We start from the raw sequence: 17,964 nt of genomic DNA, 5'->3' as shown, positions 1-17,964 counted from the left end.
CTGGCCCTGCATTCCATCCTGCAGCACTGGACTCCCCAAGAACCTACGCTAGGATCCTGTTTGTGGACTTCAGCTCTGCATTTCAACCACCATCCTTCCGGCTTTGCTCCAGGACAAGCTTTCTCTGCTCCACGTGCCCGACTCCTCCTGCAGGTGGATCACAGACTTCCTGACGGACCGGAGTCAGCGTGTGAGGCTGAGAAAGAATGTCTCGAACACTCGGGGTCTCAGCACAGGATCTCCACAGGGCTGTGTCCTTTCCCCTCTGCTCTTCTCCCTGTACACTAACTGCTGCACCTCCAGTCACGACTCCGTAAAGCTCATCAAGTTTGTGGACGACACCACCCCTATTGGACTCATTTCGGATGGAGATGAGTCTGCCTACAGGAAGGAGGTGGACCGGCTGGTGACCTGGTGCAGCAGCAACAACTTGGAGCTCAACGCCCAGAAAACAGTGGAGATGATCGTGGACTTCAGGAAAGCCACAGCCCCCCGCCCTCACCAACTGCCCCATCACCACTGTGGACTGTCACTGCTTCCTCGGCACCACCATCACCGAGGACCTCAAGTGGAATCAACCATCAGCTCCCTCATCAGAAGGCCCAGCAGAGGATGTACTTCCTGCGGCAGCTGAAGAAGGCCAAGCTGCCTGTCCAGCTGATGGTGCAGTTCTACACGGCCATCATCGAGTCCATCCTCTGCTCCTCCATCACGGTGTGGTACGCCGGGGCCAGGGACAGACACAGACTGCAGCGCATTGTGGCCTCTGCTGAGAAGGTGATTGGCTGTAGCCTTCCATCTCTCCACGACCTGCACGTCTCCAGGACTCTGGGCCAAACAGGTCGGATCACAGCTGACCCTTCTCACCCTGCACACGGTCTATTCGAATCACTCCCCTCGGGCAGGAGGCTACGGTCCATCCGGACCAGAACCTCCCGCCATAAGAACAGTTTCTTCCCCTCTGCTGTTAGACTCATGAACTCCTCATAACTCAGTCACCTTAACCTTAACTCTGTCACTTTATCATTTTATCACGGGTCACTTTAGACAAATGTACTTTGGTTTTTAATTGCACTCCTCCCACTGCACTGTTTTTCTGTTGTACACAGCATTTCATATTTCATATTTTATCTTATATTTGATCCTATTTTAGCACATATTTTATATTTTATCTTAGCATTTTATATTGCTTTCTGCTTAATGTTGCACCATTATATCAAAGCAAATTCCTAGTCTGTGAATCCTGTTCATTGGCAATGGCAATAAACTTATTCTGATTCTATATAGTGCCAGTTCACAACAAAGCTGCCTCAAGGCGCTTCACACTAGTAAGGTTTAACCCAAATTAACATCAGAATTACAAAATGTCTAGTAGTTTGTCACAAAGTGTCCCCATTTGCTATTATATTGGATCACAGCTTCTGTTGATAAGTAACAGGTGGCAACATCTAAAACATCAGATGCTGCAAACATACATGATTTGACTATTATTCTGCAGATTCAAGGCACACTTACCATCTTTTTCACACCATACAGTATGTCACACTGGAGTATTGGTCGCACCTATCCAAAAATGCACCATGAAGAGGAAAAAAAAAATTGCATGTCACACAGATCTATAAATTGCATTTATTTTTGAACCAAGGTTACTTCTGCTTCATGCAGCAAGAAGCAGAATGAGTTTAATCAGTGAATTATTTACTTCTAATGCAAACACCATGTGATGGTCTCGTGGTTAAGACCAGAGGTTCCCCTGTTCAAACCCTGACCGGAAAATCACTAAGGGCCCTTGGGCAAGGTCCCTAATGCCCTAGTTGCTCCCAGTGTGTAGTGAGCGCCTTGTATGGCAGCACCCTGAATTGGGGTGAATGTGAGGCATTATTGTAAAGCACTTTGAGCGTCTGATGCAGATGGAAAGCTCTATATAAATGCAGTACATTTACCATTTAGCGAGCATGCAATTAATGTTATTGTATGTGGTATAAAGAACACAAGTAAATTACTTCTTTTTGCCACTGAACAAGGAATTTTCTATTCAGAGGTAAAGGTGAGCACATTTACTTTACTAAATATGATTGACTTGAAAACACATTTTTAAACATAGCCTTTAGTATAGTCTGAGCTTGTCACAGGTGTAGACATTGCCATCTTGTGGCTATATATAATAATGCTGTATTTCACGTGTAGGTCATTTCAAAATGCAAGTTGAAAAACCAGCAATAGAAGTTGATGGAGTCACCTTGAAGCAATTTAATCAGTTTAAATCCCTGTGTGATATTTTTGACATTAAACCTACACATGAAAATGTTGTTTTGGTGTGCATTAAGCAATTTAACAAAAATCTGAACCTGGTCTTCTCTTTGCTAATGGATGAGCATATACCTCAAAAAGTAAAAAACAAAACAAAACTTGTATTTATGAGGCCATCTTATGAACAATGCTATTTTTTTGGTTGTGAAGCATGGACCCATAAATCTAAGTCATAAGTATAGGGTCAAAACAGGAGTAAACCTTGGGGAGGTGATGGTCTAGTGGTTAAAGCGTTGAGCATGAGACCAGAGGATCCTTGGTTCCAATTCCAGCCTGAACGGAAAATCATTAAGGGCCCTTGGGCAAGGTTCTTAATCCCCTAGTTGCTCCCGGTATGTAGTGAGCACCTTGTATGGCAGCAACCTCACATTGGGGTGAATGTGAGGCATCATTTGTAAAGCACTTAGAGCATCTGATGCAGATGGAAGAGTGCTATATAAATACTTGCATTACTGTTTTGTAGTTTTATCAACAAAAATAGCAGTTTGCCAGTTGTTTTCATGTGAATAAGGAACAATGACTATATGATTGAGAAGTGACTTTTGAGCAACACTTGTACAAAATTATCTGCTTCAAACTGATGGCCACCATGATTTGTGCACATATAGTAAGTGACTACAGCACTGACTTGTAGGGCAACGCCAGGGTTTTTATATTAAATTGAGGCACGTTATTGTAGGATAGTACAAGGTTGGACTTCTTGCCTTTTGACATGCCATTCAAGTGCAACTTCGGTTCAGAAACACATTTATTTGCTCTGGGTATTCATTTGTGAATCAGGTTTTTAAGTCTTCAGACTTTTATCAGCTTTATGATGATGTTCAAGGACGACTGCTTTATGTGGCAATGTGCAGGTCTGTCCTAAAGGCTCCTGTGTTTCTACTGATTATTTCAAAAGTTTTTCACTTTGTTTTGGCAACAGTGTACGAGCTAATCTAAATGGTGGCTGTACCATTTTAAAAACATAAGTGTCTGAAGCTTTGAAACCATTTTTGTCCCAAACACAGACATATCCCAAATGTCTGAGTCACAGTATACCCACCCGTACAATCACAATAAAGACTATTCCATCTGAAAACTTTTTTTTTTTTTTTTTACAGTGGTTGTTTTGTTTCCTTTTTAGGTTCACGTGTCCTCATCTTTAGTCAGATGACCAGGATGCTGGACATCTTGGAGGACTATTGCATGTGGAGGAACTACGGCTATTGTCGCCTAGATGGTCAGACACCACATGAAGAGCGACAGGTAGAATGTTTTGTGTGTGGTTTCTCATAAAACAAAAAAACAATCTGACTTTTTGGGGGGTGGGAGGCTTATTGGAGATTCACATGAATACATTAATTTTTATGAAACCGCAATGAACAGTAAAAACTTTTCTTTTTTTAATGAACTGTTTTTCAGATTTCTATTAATGCTTACAATGAGCCCAACAGTCCTAAATTTATCTTCATGTTGAGTACGAGAGCTGGTGGGCTGGGTATCAACCTGGCTACTGCTGATGTAGTAATCCTTTATGACTCAGACTGGAACCCTCAAGTTGACCTTCAGGCTATGGTCAGTATTTCAAGCAACTATTCAACGCTAGTTTGTTAGAGCATGTGCTTGTAAGAATACCTAAAAAATTATTGGGTTGGTCTTTTCACAAACAGGGACCTTGACCAATCTCCTCTTCTTCTTTCAGGATCGAGCTCATAGGATTGGTCAGCAGAAACAAGTGCGTGTCTTCCGTTTTATTACTGACAACACAGTGGAGGAGAGGATCGTGGAACGTGCTGAGATGAAACTGCGTCTGGACTCAATCGTCATCCAGCAAGGTACTTCACTGTTACATCACACACAGAGAACGGTTTAGAGGGGTATAAAAGAATCACCCTGTTTGTCCATATAATCACGATGGGGAGCACCAAGATAATCAGTGAATTATCTTAATAAAGTTGCAAGCCATGCAGAACTTAGTGGCAATGTGTTAGCTAAGGGTGTTCATAGATACTGTGCTCAGTCAAAAGTTGCTGCCAAAGAGCGGTTCTAGACTGACTAATGCAAGTTCATTCATTCTTAAATCATATTAGTCAACAATATTGTGGTCAGTGCACAGCAGCCTGACTTCTTAACAACTTAGGTGCCAACCAGTCATTATCACTTGAACTGTCTTAAATGAATTGCAAAGCATGCTGTGAGGTGTGCTGTACTAACAAGTACCTCCAGGCCTTTGCTTTTGCAAATTTTAAGGTTTGTGTCTTGCCTTTGTAAAATTGTAAATTGGTCATCAATTTTAAGTTTAACAGACATGAAAGTTTTTTTTTTGTTTGTTTGTTTGTTTGTTTTTGGCCCAACCATTGTAATTTGCCAGAGAAAGGGTTATGGCTGCAACCATCTTTTGTCATTTAAATTTAATTTGCTTGACTGAGTGACAGACAATCTGACACAAAATACAGCACATTCAATAGGAAATGTGGTCGTGGCTGTACTGTTCTGTATGTAGAATAAAAATCTCCCTGGCCCAATTTCAGCATGGTTGTGTTCCATCGTGGAGTTTCAAAACCCAGAGTCAGTGTCATGTCGACTAAGATGATTTCTGTAGTGACTATTCAGTGTCAAGACATGAGAATATTATTGGAAACAACATTAACAAATGTTACAATATCCACTGCAGTTATCTATTAATCCAAATGTCTTTATCATTATCATTGTACAACAGCAAACGGACAACATTACTGCAGAAGCTGTCATTGCTGAGTTAGCATGACATTAGCGCAGTCGTCTTGTAATGTTAATGGTTGTTAGCAAGCCCGTTAGTGCAATACTGCCACCAACTGGACAAGAGTGTGTAGCAGCAGACTGACAGAACAAGTAAAAGGTCTGCATTAAATAAAAGTATTGCTATAAAAATACACTTAAGTACAAAATGGAGCTAAATACCTAGAATGACCCATTTCAGAATAATATAGATGATATTGTTTGATTATATTTATGATTATTGCACTTTGTCTTCATATGGTGTTATAACATTTTTTGATTGTGTTCAGTGACATTGTGCAGTGCAAATACTGTTGTAATCTAATAATCCCAATCTCATAATGTTTCATATTTATCATTTTTGGCACAGTTTCTTTTTGTTGATCAGAAGCCAGACATTTGACTGCTATTGTGCATCAGAATGTACCCCAGAATGGACCCTGTTGATGACTTCAGGCCTTCGATAATTGCATGTTGACACTTTTACAGCTGTTCCTATAATCGCGCTTACTCGACACAAAAAAGTAAAAAAAAAATTAAGTAAAAGGGGGATTTAGATATTTCACCACATCAACAGTCATCTTTTTTTAAAATAATAGGACGACTTGTGGATCCAAGTGCAAACAAGATAGGAAAAGATGAGATGCTGTCCATCATTCGTCATGGTGCCACACATGTATTTGCTTCCAAGGAAAGTGAGATCACAGATGATGATATTGATGCCATCCTGGAGAGGGGTGAAAGAAAGGTGAGTCTAGATGATTTACAGGAAAATATATGTGGTGATAATGGTGATGATTCTTTTAGAAACTCTATTTCTGGTAAATATTAAAATGTTTGGCACAAAAATAAACCTGTCCTTCATAGACTTTGGAGATGAATGAGCGGCTATCTGCCCTGGGTGAGAGCTCTCTCAGGAACTTCACCATGGACACAGACAACAGCAGCGTGTACACATTTGAAGGAGAGGACTATCGAGAGAAGAAAAAGGTGATATTAGCCAACACCAGTATTCAGCTCTTCATTGCCCCAGTCGAGAACATGAACTTTTGAAAATTTAGGACTTTTTTTTTTCTTCTTCTTTATTCAGGTCATTACCAACTGGATAGAGCCACCCAAGAGAGAAAGGAAAGCCAATTATGCTGTGGATGCCTACTTCAGAGAGGCTCTGCGAGTCAGTGAGCCCAAAGCACCAAAGGTAGGAACAGGCCACTTGACAAACACAAAATTACAACACAAATATAGTGTTACTGTATGTGAGATGGTATCGTTATTTATGGTATAATGTCTGACTCCATTTTCTAGGCTCCTCGTCCTCCCAAGCAACCAAATGTACAGGACTTCCAGTTCTTCCCTCCACGACTGTTTGAGCTTCTTGAAAAGGAAATTCTCTTCTACAGGAAGACTATTGGCTACAAGGTACAGATGAGAACATTGGGAGTTTGATCATAAATGGACTGCATTTTATATAGCACTTTTCCATCTGCATCAGGCTTTCAAAGCGCTTTTACAATTATGCCGCACATTCACACAGACACACTTGCACACTGCCATGCAAGGTGTTTACTACACCAGGAGCACCTAGGGGATTAAGGACCTTGTCCAAGGGCCCTTAGGGATTTCCTGGTCAGGCTGGCGTTTGAACGTAGGATCCTCTGGTCTCACGCCCAATGTTTAACACTAGACCATCACCTCCCCTAATAAAAAAAGAGGGTGTCCTTGAACCAAACCAAGCCTTTTATTTTGCTATCTTTTAATTCATATCCACAATCAACCTTTCAGTATTTGCTACAGTAGGCTATGACAAAATTTGCTTACAGAAAAAAAAACATGCATTCAAAATCTGTAAGTCATAGAAACTCATAAAGTAGCCACAGATGGACTTTACTTTTACAGCACAAAACCACATATAGTAGCCTATCATTTGTGCATCCATCTAGGCAGAAAAATTGCACTTTTATATATGAGGTCTGTCCAAAAAGTAATGGACCTTTTTATTTTTTTCAAAAACTATATGGATTTGAATCACATGTGATTGCATCAGCCAAGCTTGAACCTTCGTGCGCATGCGTGAGTTTTTTCACGCCTGTCGGTTGCGTCATTCGCCTGTGGGCAGGCTTTGAGTGAGCACTGGTCCACCCCCCTCAAATGTCTGAATGATTTGGAGCTTTGCTGCATCAAATTTTTCCAGAAACTGTGAGAGACAGCCAGGTGGACACCATTCGCTAAATTCAGATGGCTTTCAGGGACTATTTTATGGGGATCACACAGATTGAGGAGTGTTACAGCCGGTTTAAAGACCGCCCACAGTGGCTGAGAACGCGCCGCGTTCCGAGCGGCGATCGACAGGCTCAAACGACCAAATCATTTCCAAACTGAACGCTGTGTTGATTCGGGACGTCGTCTGACTACCACAGAAATGGCAGAAGACGTGGACATCTAGACTTTTTCGGCACATTCCGCTGTTACAGGAGTTTTTGTCATGGAAAGAGGAGCGGAGGAATGCACCACCATGCCGCGAATGGCGCGGGACAAAACCACAGGAATTTGCGCGTCGAGACGGAGCCGCATGGCGCAAACCAACGCCGTGATGAAGCCTCACAGGACATGTTCTGGCATGTCCAGCTAATCCACAATTTCTCGGATAGTCACACGACTGAAAAGCCACCGAAAGCTGTCCTATGAGACCAACACGGAGGTGGTTTTGTGCCGCGCCATTCGCGGCACGGTGGTGCATTCCTCCGCTCCTCTTTCCATGACAAAAACTCCTGTAACAGTGGAATGTGCCGAAAAAGTCTTGATGTCCACGTCTTCTGCCATTTCTGTGGTAGTCAGACGACGTCCCGGATCAACACAGCGTTCAGTTTGGAAATTATCTGGTCGTTTGAGCCTGTCGATCGCCGCTCGGAACGCGGCGCGCTCTCAGCCGCTGTGGGCGGTCTTTAAACCGGCTGTAACACTCCTCAGTCTGTGTGATCCCCATAAAAACGTCCCTGAAAGCCATCTGAATTTAGCGAATGGTGTCCACCTGGCTGTCTCTAACAGTTTCTGGAAAAATTTGATGCAGCAAAGCTCCAAATCGTTCAGACATTTTCCTCACAATGAAAATCCGACGAGGGGGGTGGTCCAGTGCTCACTCAAAGCTTGCCCACAGGCAAATGACGCAACCGACAGGCGTGAAAAAACTCACGCATGCGCACGAAGGTTCAAGCTTGGCTGATGCAATCACACGTGATTCAAATCCATATAGTTTTTGAAAAAAAATAAAGTTCCATTACTTTTTGGACAGACCTCGTATTTCAGAAATTATTGTAAGAGCTGCAATTAATTTTTTGTAAACACTTTTATAGTGTGCACTGAAAAAACAATGTACTGTATATAGCTCATTTCTTATAGAAATGAAAACTTTGAAGTCTCTCAAAAAGTATGTTTTATTTAAAATATTTAAAGTAATGTTGGCATTGTATAAATGCAATTGAAAGTCTGTCCCCTCAAAAAGGTGTTGGCCTGGAGTATTTAAAGTGTAAGTCAAAGCCTTGCTACAATATGATGGCTGCATTAGAAAACAGCAGCAGTTGTTACTGGTGGGGTGGTAGTAATACTGAAATATACAGTATCAGTTGAAAGTGTGTCCAAACATTTGACTGGTTACTGTAATCTTGTTTAGGAAGAGAACACTCACTATGCCATTTCACAGCTGTTTCCATCTTCTTTTACATTAAAACCTATAAGATGTGGCCGCACATCTTAAGTCTATCTGTGCTCATCTCTCTTTAGGTTCCTCGTAATCCAGACATGCCCAACTCGGCCCAAGTTCAGAAAGAGGAGCAGGCCAAGATTGACGAGGCAGAGGCTCTCACAGAGGAAGAATTGGAGGAAAAGGAGAACCTTCTGCAACAGGTACCGGTTATGCTTTCTCAGTCCAGTACATACATTTAGACCAAATTAAGTCAATCACAGAGGAAAAGGTTACTTACAATGTGTTTTTTGACAGGGATTTACGATTTGGAACAAACGAGATTTCAATCAGTTCATTAAAGCCAATGAGAAGTGGGGAAGAGATGATATTGAGAACATTGCCAGAGAGGTTGAAGGAAAAACCCCAGAGGAAGTCATGGAATATTCTGGTAAAGACTTAATTTTCTTCTGTTTGCAAAGCGATCCCAGACATTTGAAAGCTATAATGTTTTGTGTGTGTCCACCAGCTGTCTTCTGGGAGCGCTGCAATGAGCTGCAAGATATTGAGAAAATCATGGCCCAAATAGAGAGAGGGGAAGCCAGGATTCAGAGGCGGATCAGCATCAAGAAAGCTCTGGACTCTAAGGTGGCTGACAGTCATTCTGCTGGTCTCATTACTTCTCTCTTTAAGTGTTAAACTGTCTGGCTCTCATCGCTTATTTTGATCTTGATATTATGTACTTCTTCTGATGAATTAATGATCATTCTGGGTATTTCTTATGTTCTTGTCTAGATTGGTCGCTACAAGGCTCCTTTCCATCAACTCCGAATCTCCTATGGCACTAACAAAGGCAAGAACTATACAGAGGAAGAGGACCGCTTCCTCATCTGTATGCTTCATAAACTTGGTTTTGACAAGGAGAGCGTGTACGACGAGCTGCGGCAGTGCATTCGAAACTCACCCCAGTTCCGGTTCGACTGGTTCCTCAAATCCAGGACTGCCATGGTCAGTTTTGGGTTTCAGTGCTTTTTTGGGGGGCTGCAAATACAATATATTTTGTGCTTTATAGTTTTAGAAGGTTGATGTAAAGTAAAGTTGGGTGTCCTTTTTGTACAGGAGCTCCAGAGGCGCTGCAACACCCTCATTACATTGATAGAGAGAGAGAACATGGAGCTGGAGGAGCGGGAAAAGGCAGAGAAAAAGAAGAGAGGCCCAAAGTCTGGTTCAGTAAGTCAGAAATGCAGCTTAGTTTAACAGCTCATATATACTGGTAATGACTGCCCAAAAAAAATTTAATTGCATTCATATCAGGTTGAAGTACATGTACCTGAGGTGTACCTTGTCACTTCAACCACTCAGCCAGAAGAGTAAGGCAGTTCTTATTTCTCAACAGTAGGCAGCTCTCTGTTGCAGCCAATTTCATTAACTTTGAGGCACTGACCTGGAGTACGCTCAGGAAAATGTGTCTCATAAACATATTCTTCACATTCTTTTGTAATGCAAGAAATAACTTCATATGAGATAAAACGGTAATAATCCAGTGCAAGGCAACTTTAAATGATAATGCTAAACATTAGTGTCACACAAAATTTATTAAAAAAAAAAAAAAAAAAAAAAGAAGCTATTTTTGGGGTAAATTTCGTGCATATCTGGAACTGTACGGAATTTTTCCATGAAATTTTCAGTACCTGTCAAAGAGATCATAGGCAACTCGCAGATAAATCTGGATGGTGCTAAATAAAATAATGGCTTGTTCATGACAAATGCAATGCAGATCAGCAGTTAGGCTTCATTATTTTTGAACTAGGCCAAAAGTGAGCAAGAAAATGGGACTGAGAAACGTCTCCTTTAGCTTATGAATTGCACCAAATTGCATGTAATTTTTTGGAATTTTATGGGGGAGGTTCACCCCAGCACTGTTACTTTGCAGGCCTTGCAAGGTGGTGTACAAATTTTCCTTTTTTTTTTTTTTTTTTTTTTTTCCCCTTCAGGGGCCACTTACGTCACTGTAATATTAAAACTCTTTTTTTTTTTTTTTTGGCTTCTTCAACAAGTAATATTAGTCTTTATTAACTAGTAACTAACACTTAGTTTCATGAACTGATATTGATTTTTCTTTATGTCCTCACTGTATAATTTGTCTTGGCTATGTGTTGGGATATTTATTACTCACTCACTCATCTTCAACCGCTTATCCGGGATCGGGTCGCAGGGCAACAGCTCCAGCAGGGGACCCCAGACTTCCCTTTCCCGGGCCACATTGATCACCTCCAACTGGGGGATCCGGAGGTGTTCTCAGGCCGGTGTGGAGATATAATCTTTCCGCCTAGTCCTGGTTATTCTCCGGGGTCTCCTCCCAGATGGACATGCCTGGAACACCTCCCTAGGGAGGTGCCCAGGGGGCATCCTTACCAGATGCCCCAACCACCTCAGCTGGCTCCTTTTCAACGCGAAGGAGCAGCAGCTCTACTCCGGATCCTTGTGAGAGTGAAGAGCTGGTCGGTTGTTCCACGACCGGGACGGAACCCATATCGTTCCTCTTCAATCAAAGGTTCGACTATCAGCTGAACCCTCCTTTCCAGCACCCTGGAGTAGACTTTACCAAGGAGGCAGAGTAGTGTGATGCCCCTGTATTTGGCACACACTGTCTCGTCCCCCTTTTTAAATATGGGTACCACCACCCCAGTTTGCCACTCCTTAGGCACTATCCCAGTCCTCAATGCAATATTGAAGAGATATCTCATCCAGGACACATCCTCCACACCCAGAGCCTTCATCATTTCTGGACAGATCTCATAAACACCCGGGGCCTTGCCACTGCGGAGTTGTTTGACTACCTCAGTGACTTCCACCAGGGAAATTGATGAAAATTCTCCATCAGCTTCCAGCTCTGCCCCTACTAGAAAGGACTCTCCGGTCTGATGCAGGAGTTCCTCAGTGTTCCATCCAGTGGCGGATTACATTCTCAGTTGAGGTCAACAGAATCCTATCGTTACTCTAGACAGCTTGGATGGTTCCCTGTTTTCCCCGCTGAGGTGCTTCATGGCCTGCCAGAAGCACCTTGGTGTCGACCAAAAGTCCTTTTCCATGGTTGCTCCGAACTCCTCCCACACCCACTGCTTTGTCTCCACCACAGCAGAGTCTACCGCCCTTTGGACCTTTCGGTACCTTGCAACTGCCTCTGAAGTCCTCCAAGATAACGTCCTGGAAAGACTCCTTCAGTTGGATGGCTTCTCTGACTGCCGGTGTCCACCACGGTATTCGAAGGTTGCTGCCCCTTGAGGCACCTAAGACCTTCAGGCTGCAGCTCCCTACTGCAGCTTCAGCAGTGGAAACTTTGAACATTGCCCATTCCTGTTCAGTGCCTCCAACTTCCACAGGGATGCTAGAAAAGCTCCGCCGGAAGTGTGAGTTGAAGATTTGTTGGACAGTGGGCTCCTCCAGACATTCCCAGTTCACTTGCACTTGGACAGTGCACCTGACACCAGCGGTTCCCCCTGAGGGTGGTGAGCCTACAGTGTGGAGGTGGAAGGTCTACGTTGCCTTTTCGGGCTGTGCCCGACTGGGCTCCGTGGCAAGCCCAGCCACCGGGCGTTCGCTGACGGGCCCTCCATCCAGGTCTGGCTCCAGACGAGGGCCCCTGACTTCCTCCGGGCCGGGTCTTCCTCATTTTGTCATGGTGTCTTGTGGTGTCTTAGTCTGGCCCCTCGCTGGAGACCAATTTGTCATGGGAGACCCTAGATATCACAGACCCTAAATATCATAGTGAAAATTATTATTACAATTTTTCACTGTGATATTTATTATTACAGTGAAAATTGATCATATTCCAAATTTATGTCAATGAATTTTATGTGTGAAAATGCACCAAATATTAACATTACGAGTTAGGAAAAAAAATCTTTGGGAGGGGGCTGTGCCAAATCCTCACTCTGCCTTGGTTGCTTCACAACCTCACTTCGGATGATTCACTTTTTTCAAACTCTCTCAATGACGTCCCTATTTTAAGCACTTCACAACTGTCCTTCAACCTCATAGGTCAAGCTCCCAAAGACAGGAATGTCATTGCCAAGGTAATGGAGTCATGACAACTTTGGCACTGACCACATACAGGCACACTTGATGGCAGAGTCCAGGAAGACATTGAAAGCCTGATTCTTAGTCTTAGTCCAGGGTGATCACAAACCCAGGCACTGAGTCCTCTATCAGCATCTTCAGTGCTACAGTTAGGTCATCCATGGATTCCACAAGAACATGGCATCAAAGTCAAATTCTGCCAACCTTTCCTGAGTGACAAAGACACCTTCATTATTGGACTCTGTAGCAGTGCCCAATACTCATGAAATCACTGAACACATCCCTGACTCTCCCTCCACTCTCCACTACTCATAATCACACGTCATTTTAAATGTGATGCATTCAGCTTTGGCCAATTTTGGAACAAGTTTCTCATTTTAAAAATGAATTTATGCATGTTCAGGTTCAGATAGCTCTATGGGTCCATTTCAGCTCAGTTCTCAACTTTTAGTGTCTGGAAGACCTGTTGTGATGGGTTTCCAATGCCACGAAGGTTTCAAGTATCAGCAATTGAGACTTCATGATGCAGCAAAAAGTACTAACATCCATAACAGATGTAAAAAAAAAAAAAAAAAAAAGTCATATTTTTAACATCAACGTTCCAGTATGTGCTTTGGAAAATGGCTTCCCATAACCTATTTATAAATTGAACATGTTGGGTTGAAACATCATAATGAAGCAGTGCTGCTCATCACACTGCTGTTTAGAGCCCGACCGATATATCGGCCGGCCGATATAAGCCCTTTTTAAAGTACTCACCATCGGCCGACATTTTGCCGATAAAATGCCGATAATTTCTCATAAACAGAACAGATACTGAAATAATGTTTGTGTCGGCAATGTAAAATGTACTTGCACCGTTTGTCCAGTAAATGGTGCTCTGACTCCATTCAACTGAGAGCTGCTTACACCCCTGCTTAAATGTGTTCATCACTGCCCCCGTAGTTCGCCGTCACACTGCACTGATTGGCTTGACAAAAGCATACAAGTTTATAAGGATGTTGTTTGTAATAACTTTGCGATTACATTCAACCCACATTTCTCCCGTTTCAGTTCAACTCAGTTTGATTAACTCAGTTTATGTAGTAATGTGTCAGATGTGCTTCATTGCGTCGGTCACACTTTTTAATAAGCCCACGTTGTGTAGACCTTATTTCTAGCATGAAAAACTTTTGTTTGCTGCTAAGAGGTTGAAACATTCAGATTCACTCGTCGTCCGGAAGGGTTCTGGGAATTACTGCCGTTCACCTTGCGTTACGGCCCGTTACGATATAATTTTGGACCGTTACGCTTATTTTGGACCGTGTCATCAACCGTTTCTGCAGCGCGACTCCAGTTTGAAGCGTGAATCACTGAAGCAATGCTTCGATTCAATGGCTTGTGGCTCTTTGATTCGCTGCTCTTCAGAAGCGGTAAGTCCGCTTCTTAACCCCTCTCAAAGCTATTAAAATATCATGAGTCATTTTTGTGTGTATTAAAGTCATTGACTAGGGCTCTTGTTGCATTCAACAAACGAGAATCGTCCTCCGTTCCGTTGTCACAGCTTTAACCGCTGCGTGGCTCTGTGCTGAAACAGAGTCCGCTCGGAATTAATAACTTCAAAACGAATCGCCGCTTTAAATAAAATGACACCTCTTACAAACGTTGCAATACAGACAATAAACTACAATCGACTAAAACATTTTTTCCTCTCAAAATGAGACGTCTGTGAGCTGTAGAGCTCAGCTCATAGGTATGGAAAGACATTCATGCCACTAATAATGTCTGAAAGGAAATGCTTTTGACAAAAACTAACATTTTATTTCTGTTTATGTCCAGAGATCAAGGATCCACCATGTAGAGTTTATTACGTCCAGAGTTTAAGGATCCAGTAACCAATTTAATATTTATTTACTTTAAGACTCAATAAAATGTTGTTCAATTTCAATGTAATCAGCTTATAAAGCGCCAAATTACAACAAAAGCCGTCTCAAGGTGCCTCACACAGAACAGTTCAACATAAAAAAAAATTAAAATAAATTAAAACAGACGTAAAAGAATAAAACATAAAATAAAAACTACTCATAACAAAGAGAATAAAAATAGGTTTTTGATTTCCACCCAAAGGGACCAAGAATGAAGGGTGATTGTTTCAAGATTTGTTTAATAACTTTTGTAGAGTTGAGTTTTGTTTTGTTTTGTTTTTTTGTTTTTTTTTGTAACATTATTTATCTTTTCCTTAGAGATTAATGCAACTTTGCACAGATTTTTTTTGTACTACACAGTTCTTTGTTACTGTTCTTGAAAATTGCACAAACATACTACAGGGTCTTGTGAAAAGAATCTTATTTTACTGTTATATGATAGTTTCCTCACATGTTATATCAGGGTCCATGTTTTCTTGTTAAAATGTGCCACCAGCAATAAAACCAACCTCTGCTTGCACTAAGGTTGTTTGAAAGTCTTTTTGTTCTTGAAAGTTGCAGAATAGAAAAATAAAGGAGTCTTGTGAAAATAATGTTTTCTAAATAGTGTTTCTTTCCTCTCACAATTACTTGTCTGCAACTGAAAAAGTTTTTCTACGTGTAATATAACCTATATCTAAATTGCAGCAACAAGAGGTACAAGATCAGATGTATTTCACAACTCTTTTTAAGGATATGTATGAATATGTATGAAAATTCTCTGTTATAAAGTTAATCAATATGAGGACAAAGCTTCAGCTTTTAGCTCATACTTTTTTGTTAAGGGTCCAAAAAAGAACATTTTATTCATTAAAAAAAAAAAATATTGGCTGATTTATTGGCTATCGGCAAATCAGCCGATTTATCGATTATCTGCATTTTTTTCATCCAAGTATTGTTATCGGCATCGGCCTCAAAAAAATCCATATCGGTCGGGCTCTACTGCTTTTTCTTTGATTGGCAGTGACTTTGTTTCTCTTCACATTGTCTTTTATTATGACTGTATTTTAAAAGATTTTTTGAAACTCTTTTCCTAGGCTCAGAAACGGAAGTCTGAGGGAACACCAGATGCTCGTGGACGAAGAAAGAAGCTGAAGTTGTAAAGCTGTAAACAGCTTGAACATTATGTGTACAGCAGAGGTGGAGACCAACAGCCAGCTCTGATGTTGTCCTTGTTTCTGTTTCTATTCCAGGCTGATGTTATTGTGCTGTCACTGACCTAATCACTGAACTGTCTAGTTTTTTTGTTTGCTAGTCCTCTGTTTTTTTATACTAGTATTTAATAAAGTCTAAAATCAAGTTGCTGGGGGCTTTTACATTCTGATACTTAACAGCGTTTCTCTGAAAGCCACGTTGATGCATGTTAACCTGACTAATACAGAGTATTTTCATCCTAACAATTCTCTAGTGATTTTGAAATACTGTATCCATACAGATGACTCAAACCATACATATCACAATCACATAATTCTAAACAATGATTTTAGTGCAAACATCACAAAAAATTATGAATTTGTCATCTGTTTTGGCATTTTTCATACTATCATAAGAAGATCTGAATGTTTTTTTTTTTTTGTTTTTTTTTTGTCAGACAAAAGCCTGGTTCTTTTACAGGCTTCAAGTGTAGTAGTCTGCACAACATAAGTGGAACAACTTCCTCTGGGAAATAATTTGTAATGTTATCATCTACACCCAACAGCTTAAGGCCTGTCTACTCAGCCAATCTTTGGCAGGACTTCATTGTGCAACATTGACCATTGGCAGTTGAAGTTACTAACAGTCTGGTTGCAACGGCACTTATCAGTGGGTGGGATACATAATAGGCAACAAGTTAACATTTTTCCTCAACATTGATATGCTTCAAGCAGGAAAAAAATGGGATGTGTAAAGATTTGAATAACAAGGGTCAAATTGTAATAGCTAAACCACTGGGTTCAAGTATCTCCAAAACTGTAACTTCTTGTTCTCAGTCTGTTTAGGGTCAGTACCTACCAAAAGCGGTCCAAGGAAGAACTGTTGAGCTGGCAACAGGGTTATAAACTACCACATCTGGGTGATTCTTTAACTACGGGCACTATTGGGCTTGTAAATGTAATTTCCACCACACCATTGCCTTTCAATATAAAGCGCCTTGGGGCAACTGTTTGTTGTGATTTGGTGCTATATACATGTGCTCTGATGTCACTGTTTATCTCCGTAGAAACTACCCAAACAATCTTTCATACAAACTGTTTAAAGGGACATTACATGTTGTGGTGGAAATTACGGTGATAGTGTGGGACAACTACATTTTGTTCAAAAAAATCACAACAGTTGTATGACATTGAATACCCCAATTATGTTTTGATTATTTTATTGATATTTTATTCAGAGATATTTTAAAACATTAGAAAAAATGTTTCTTTACCATTCATTTTTATCATTGAAGATCAAAAGTCTGGGTGTGGGACAAGCACAAAATGGCAATATTTGCATATAATGATGCTGAAAAAGGTGAAAAAGTCATCATAGACTACAACCCCTGGCAAAAATTATGGAATCACCGGCCTCGGAGGATGTTCATTCAGTTGTTTAATTTTGTAGACAAAAAGCAGATCACAGACATGACACAAAACTAAAGTCATTTCAAATGACAAGTTTCTGGCTTTAAGAAATCAAGAAAAAAAGATTGTGGCAGTCAGTAACGGTTACTTTTTTAGACCAAGCAGAGGAAAAAAATATGGAATCATTTCTGAGGAAAAAATTATGGAATCACCCTGTAAATTTTCATCCCGCAAACTAACACCTGCATCAAATCAGATATACTCGTTGACATTGACCCTATGCCATGACATTGACCCTATGTGTCTTTTTACAAGGAATGATTTCGCAGTTTTTGCTCTATGGCAAGATGCATTATCATCTTGAAACATCCCCAAACATCCTTTCAATTGTCCAAAATATCAACGTAAACTTGTGCATTTATTGATGATGTAATGACAGCCATCTCCCCAGTGCCTTTACCTGACATGCAGCCCCATATCATCAATGACTGTGGAAATTTACATGTTCTCTTCAGGCAGTCATCATTATAAATCTCATTGGAACGGCACCAAACAAAAGTTCCAGCATCATCACCTTGCCCAATGCAGATTCGAGATTCATCACTGAATATGACTTTCATCCAGTCATCCACAGTCCACGAATGCTTTTCCTTAGCCCATTGTAACCTTGTTTTTT

At 41.2% G+C, this 17,964-nt stretch overlaps 1 protein-coding gene across 1 annotated transcript in view; it reads left to right on the top strand.

Annotated features, from left to right (window-relative positions):
* smarca5 (SWI/SNF related, matrix associated, actin dependent regulator of chromatin, subfamily a, member 5) overlaps positions 1-16,044 on the top strand; it is a 35,503-nt gene extending 19,459 nt beyond the window's left edge. Inside the window, 13 exon segments of the mRNA XM_034188615.1 lie at positions 3,434-3,555; positions 3,712-3,864; positions 3,992-4,124; positions 5,646-5,794; positions 5,914-6,036; positions 6,137-6,244; positions 6,352-6,465; positions 8,824-8,946; positions 9,041-9,173; positions 9,252-9,370; positions 9,518-9,730; positions 9,842-9,952; positions 15,783-16,044. Of these exon segments, the coding sequence (XP_034044506.1) occupies positions 3,434-3,555; positions 3,712-3,864; positions 3,992-4,124; positions 5,646-5,794; positions 5,914-6,036; positions 6,137-6,244; positions 6,352-6,465; positions 8,824-8,946; positions 9,041-9,173; positions 9,252-9,370; positions 9,518-9,730; positions 9,842-9,952; positions 15,783-15,848 (1,667 nt within the window). The 3' untranslated portion in view covers positions 15,849-16,044.
* The last annotated feature ends 1,920 nt before the right edge of the window (positions 16,045-17,964 follow it).

This window comes from Thalassophryne amazonica, chromosome 15 (assembly GCF_902500255.1).
Source record: "Thalassophryne amazonica chromosome 15, fThaAma1.1, whole genome shotgun sequence".
Classification (NCBI taxonomy): domain Eukaryota; kingdom Metazoa; phylum Chordata; class Actinopteri; order Batrachoidiformes; family Batrachoididae; genus Thalassophryne; species Thalassophryne amazonica.
The sequence above is the reverse complement of the archived record's forward strand: the minus strand, read 5'-3'. Positions and strand labels throughout refer to the sequence as shown.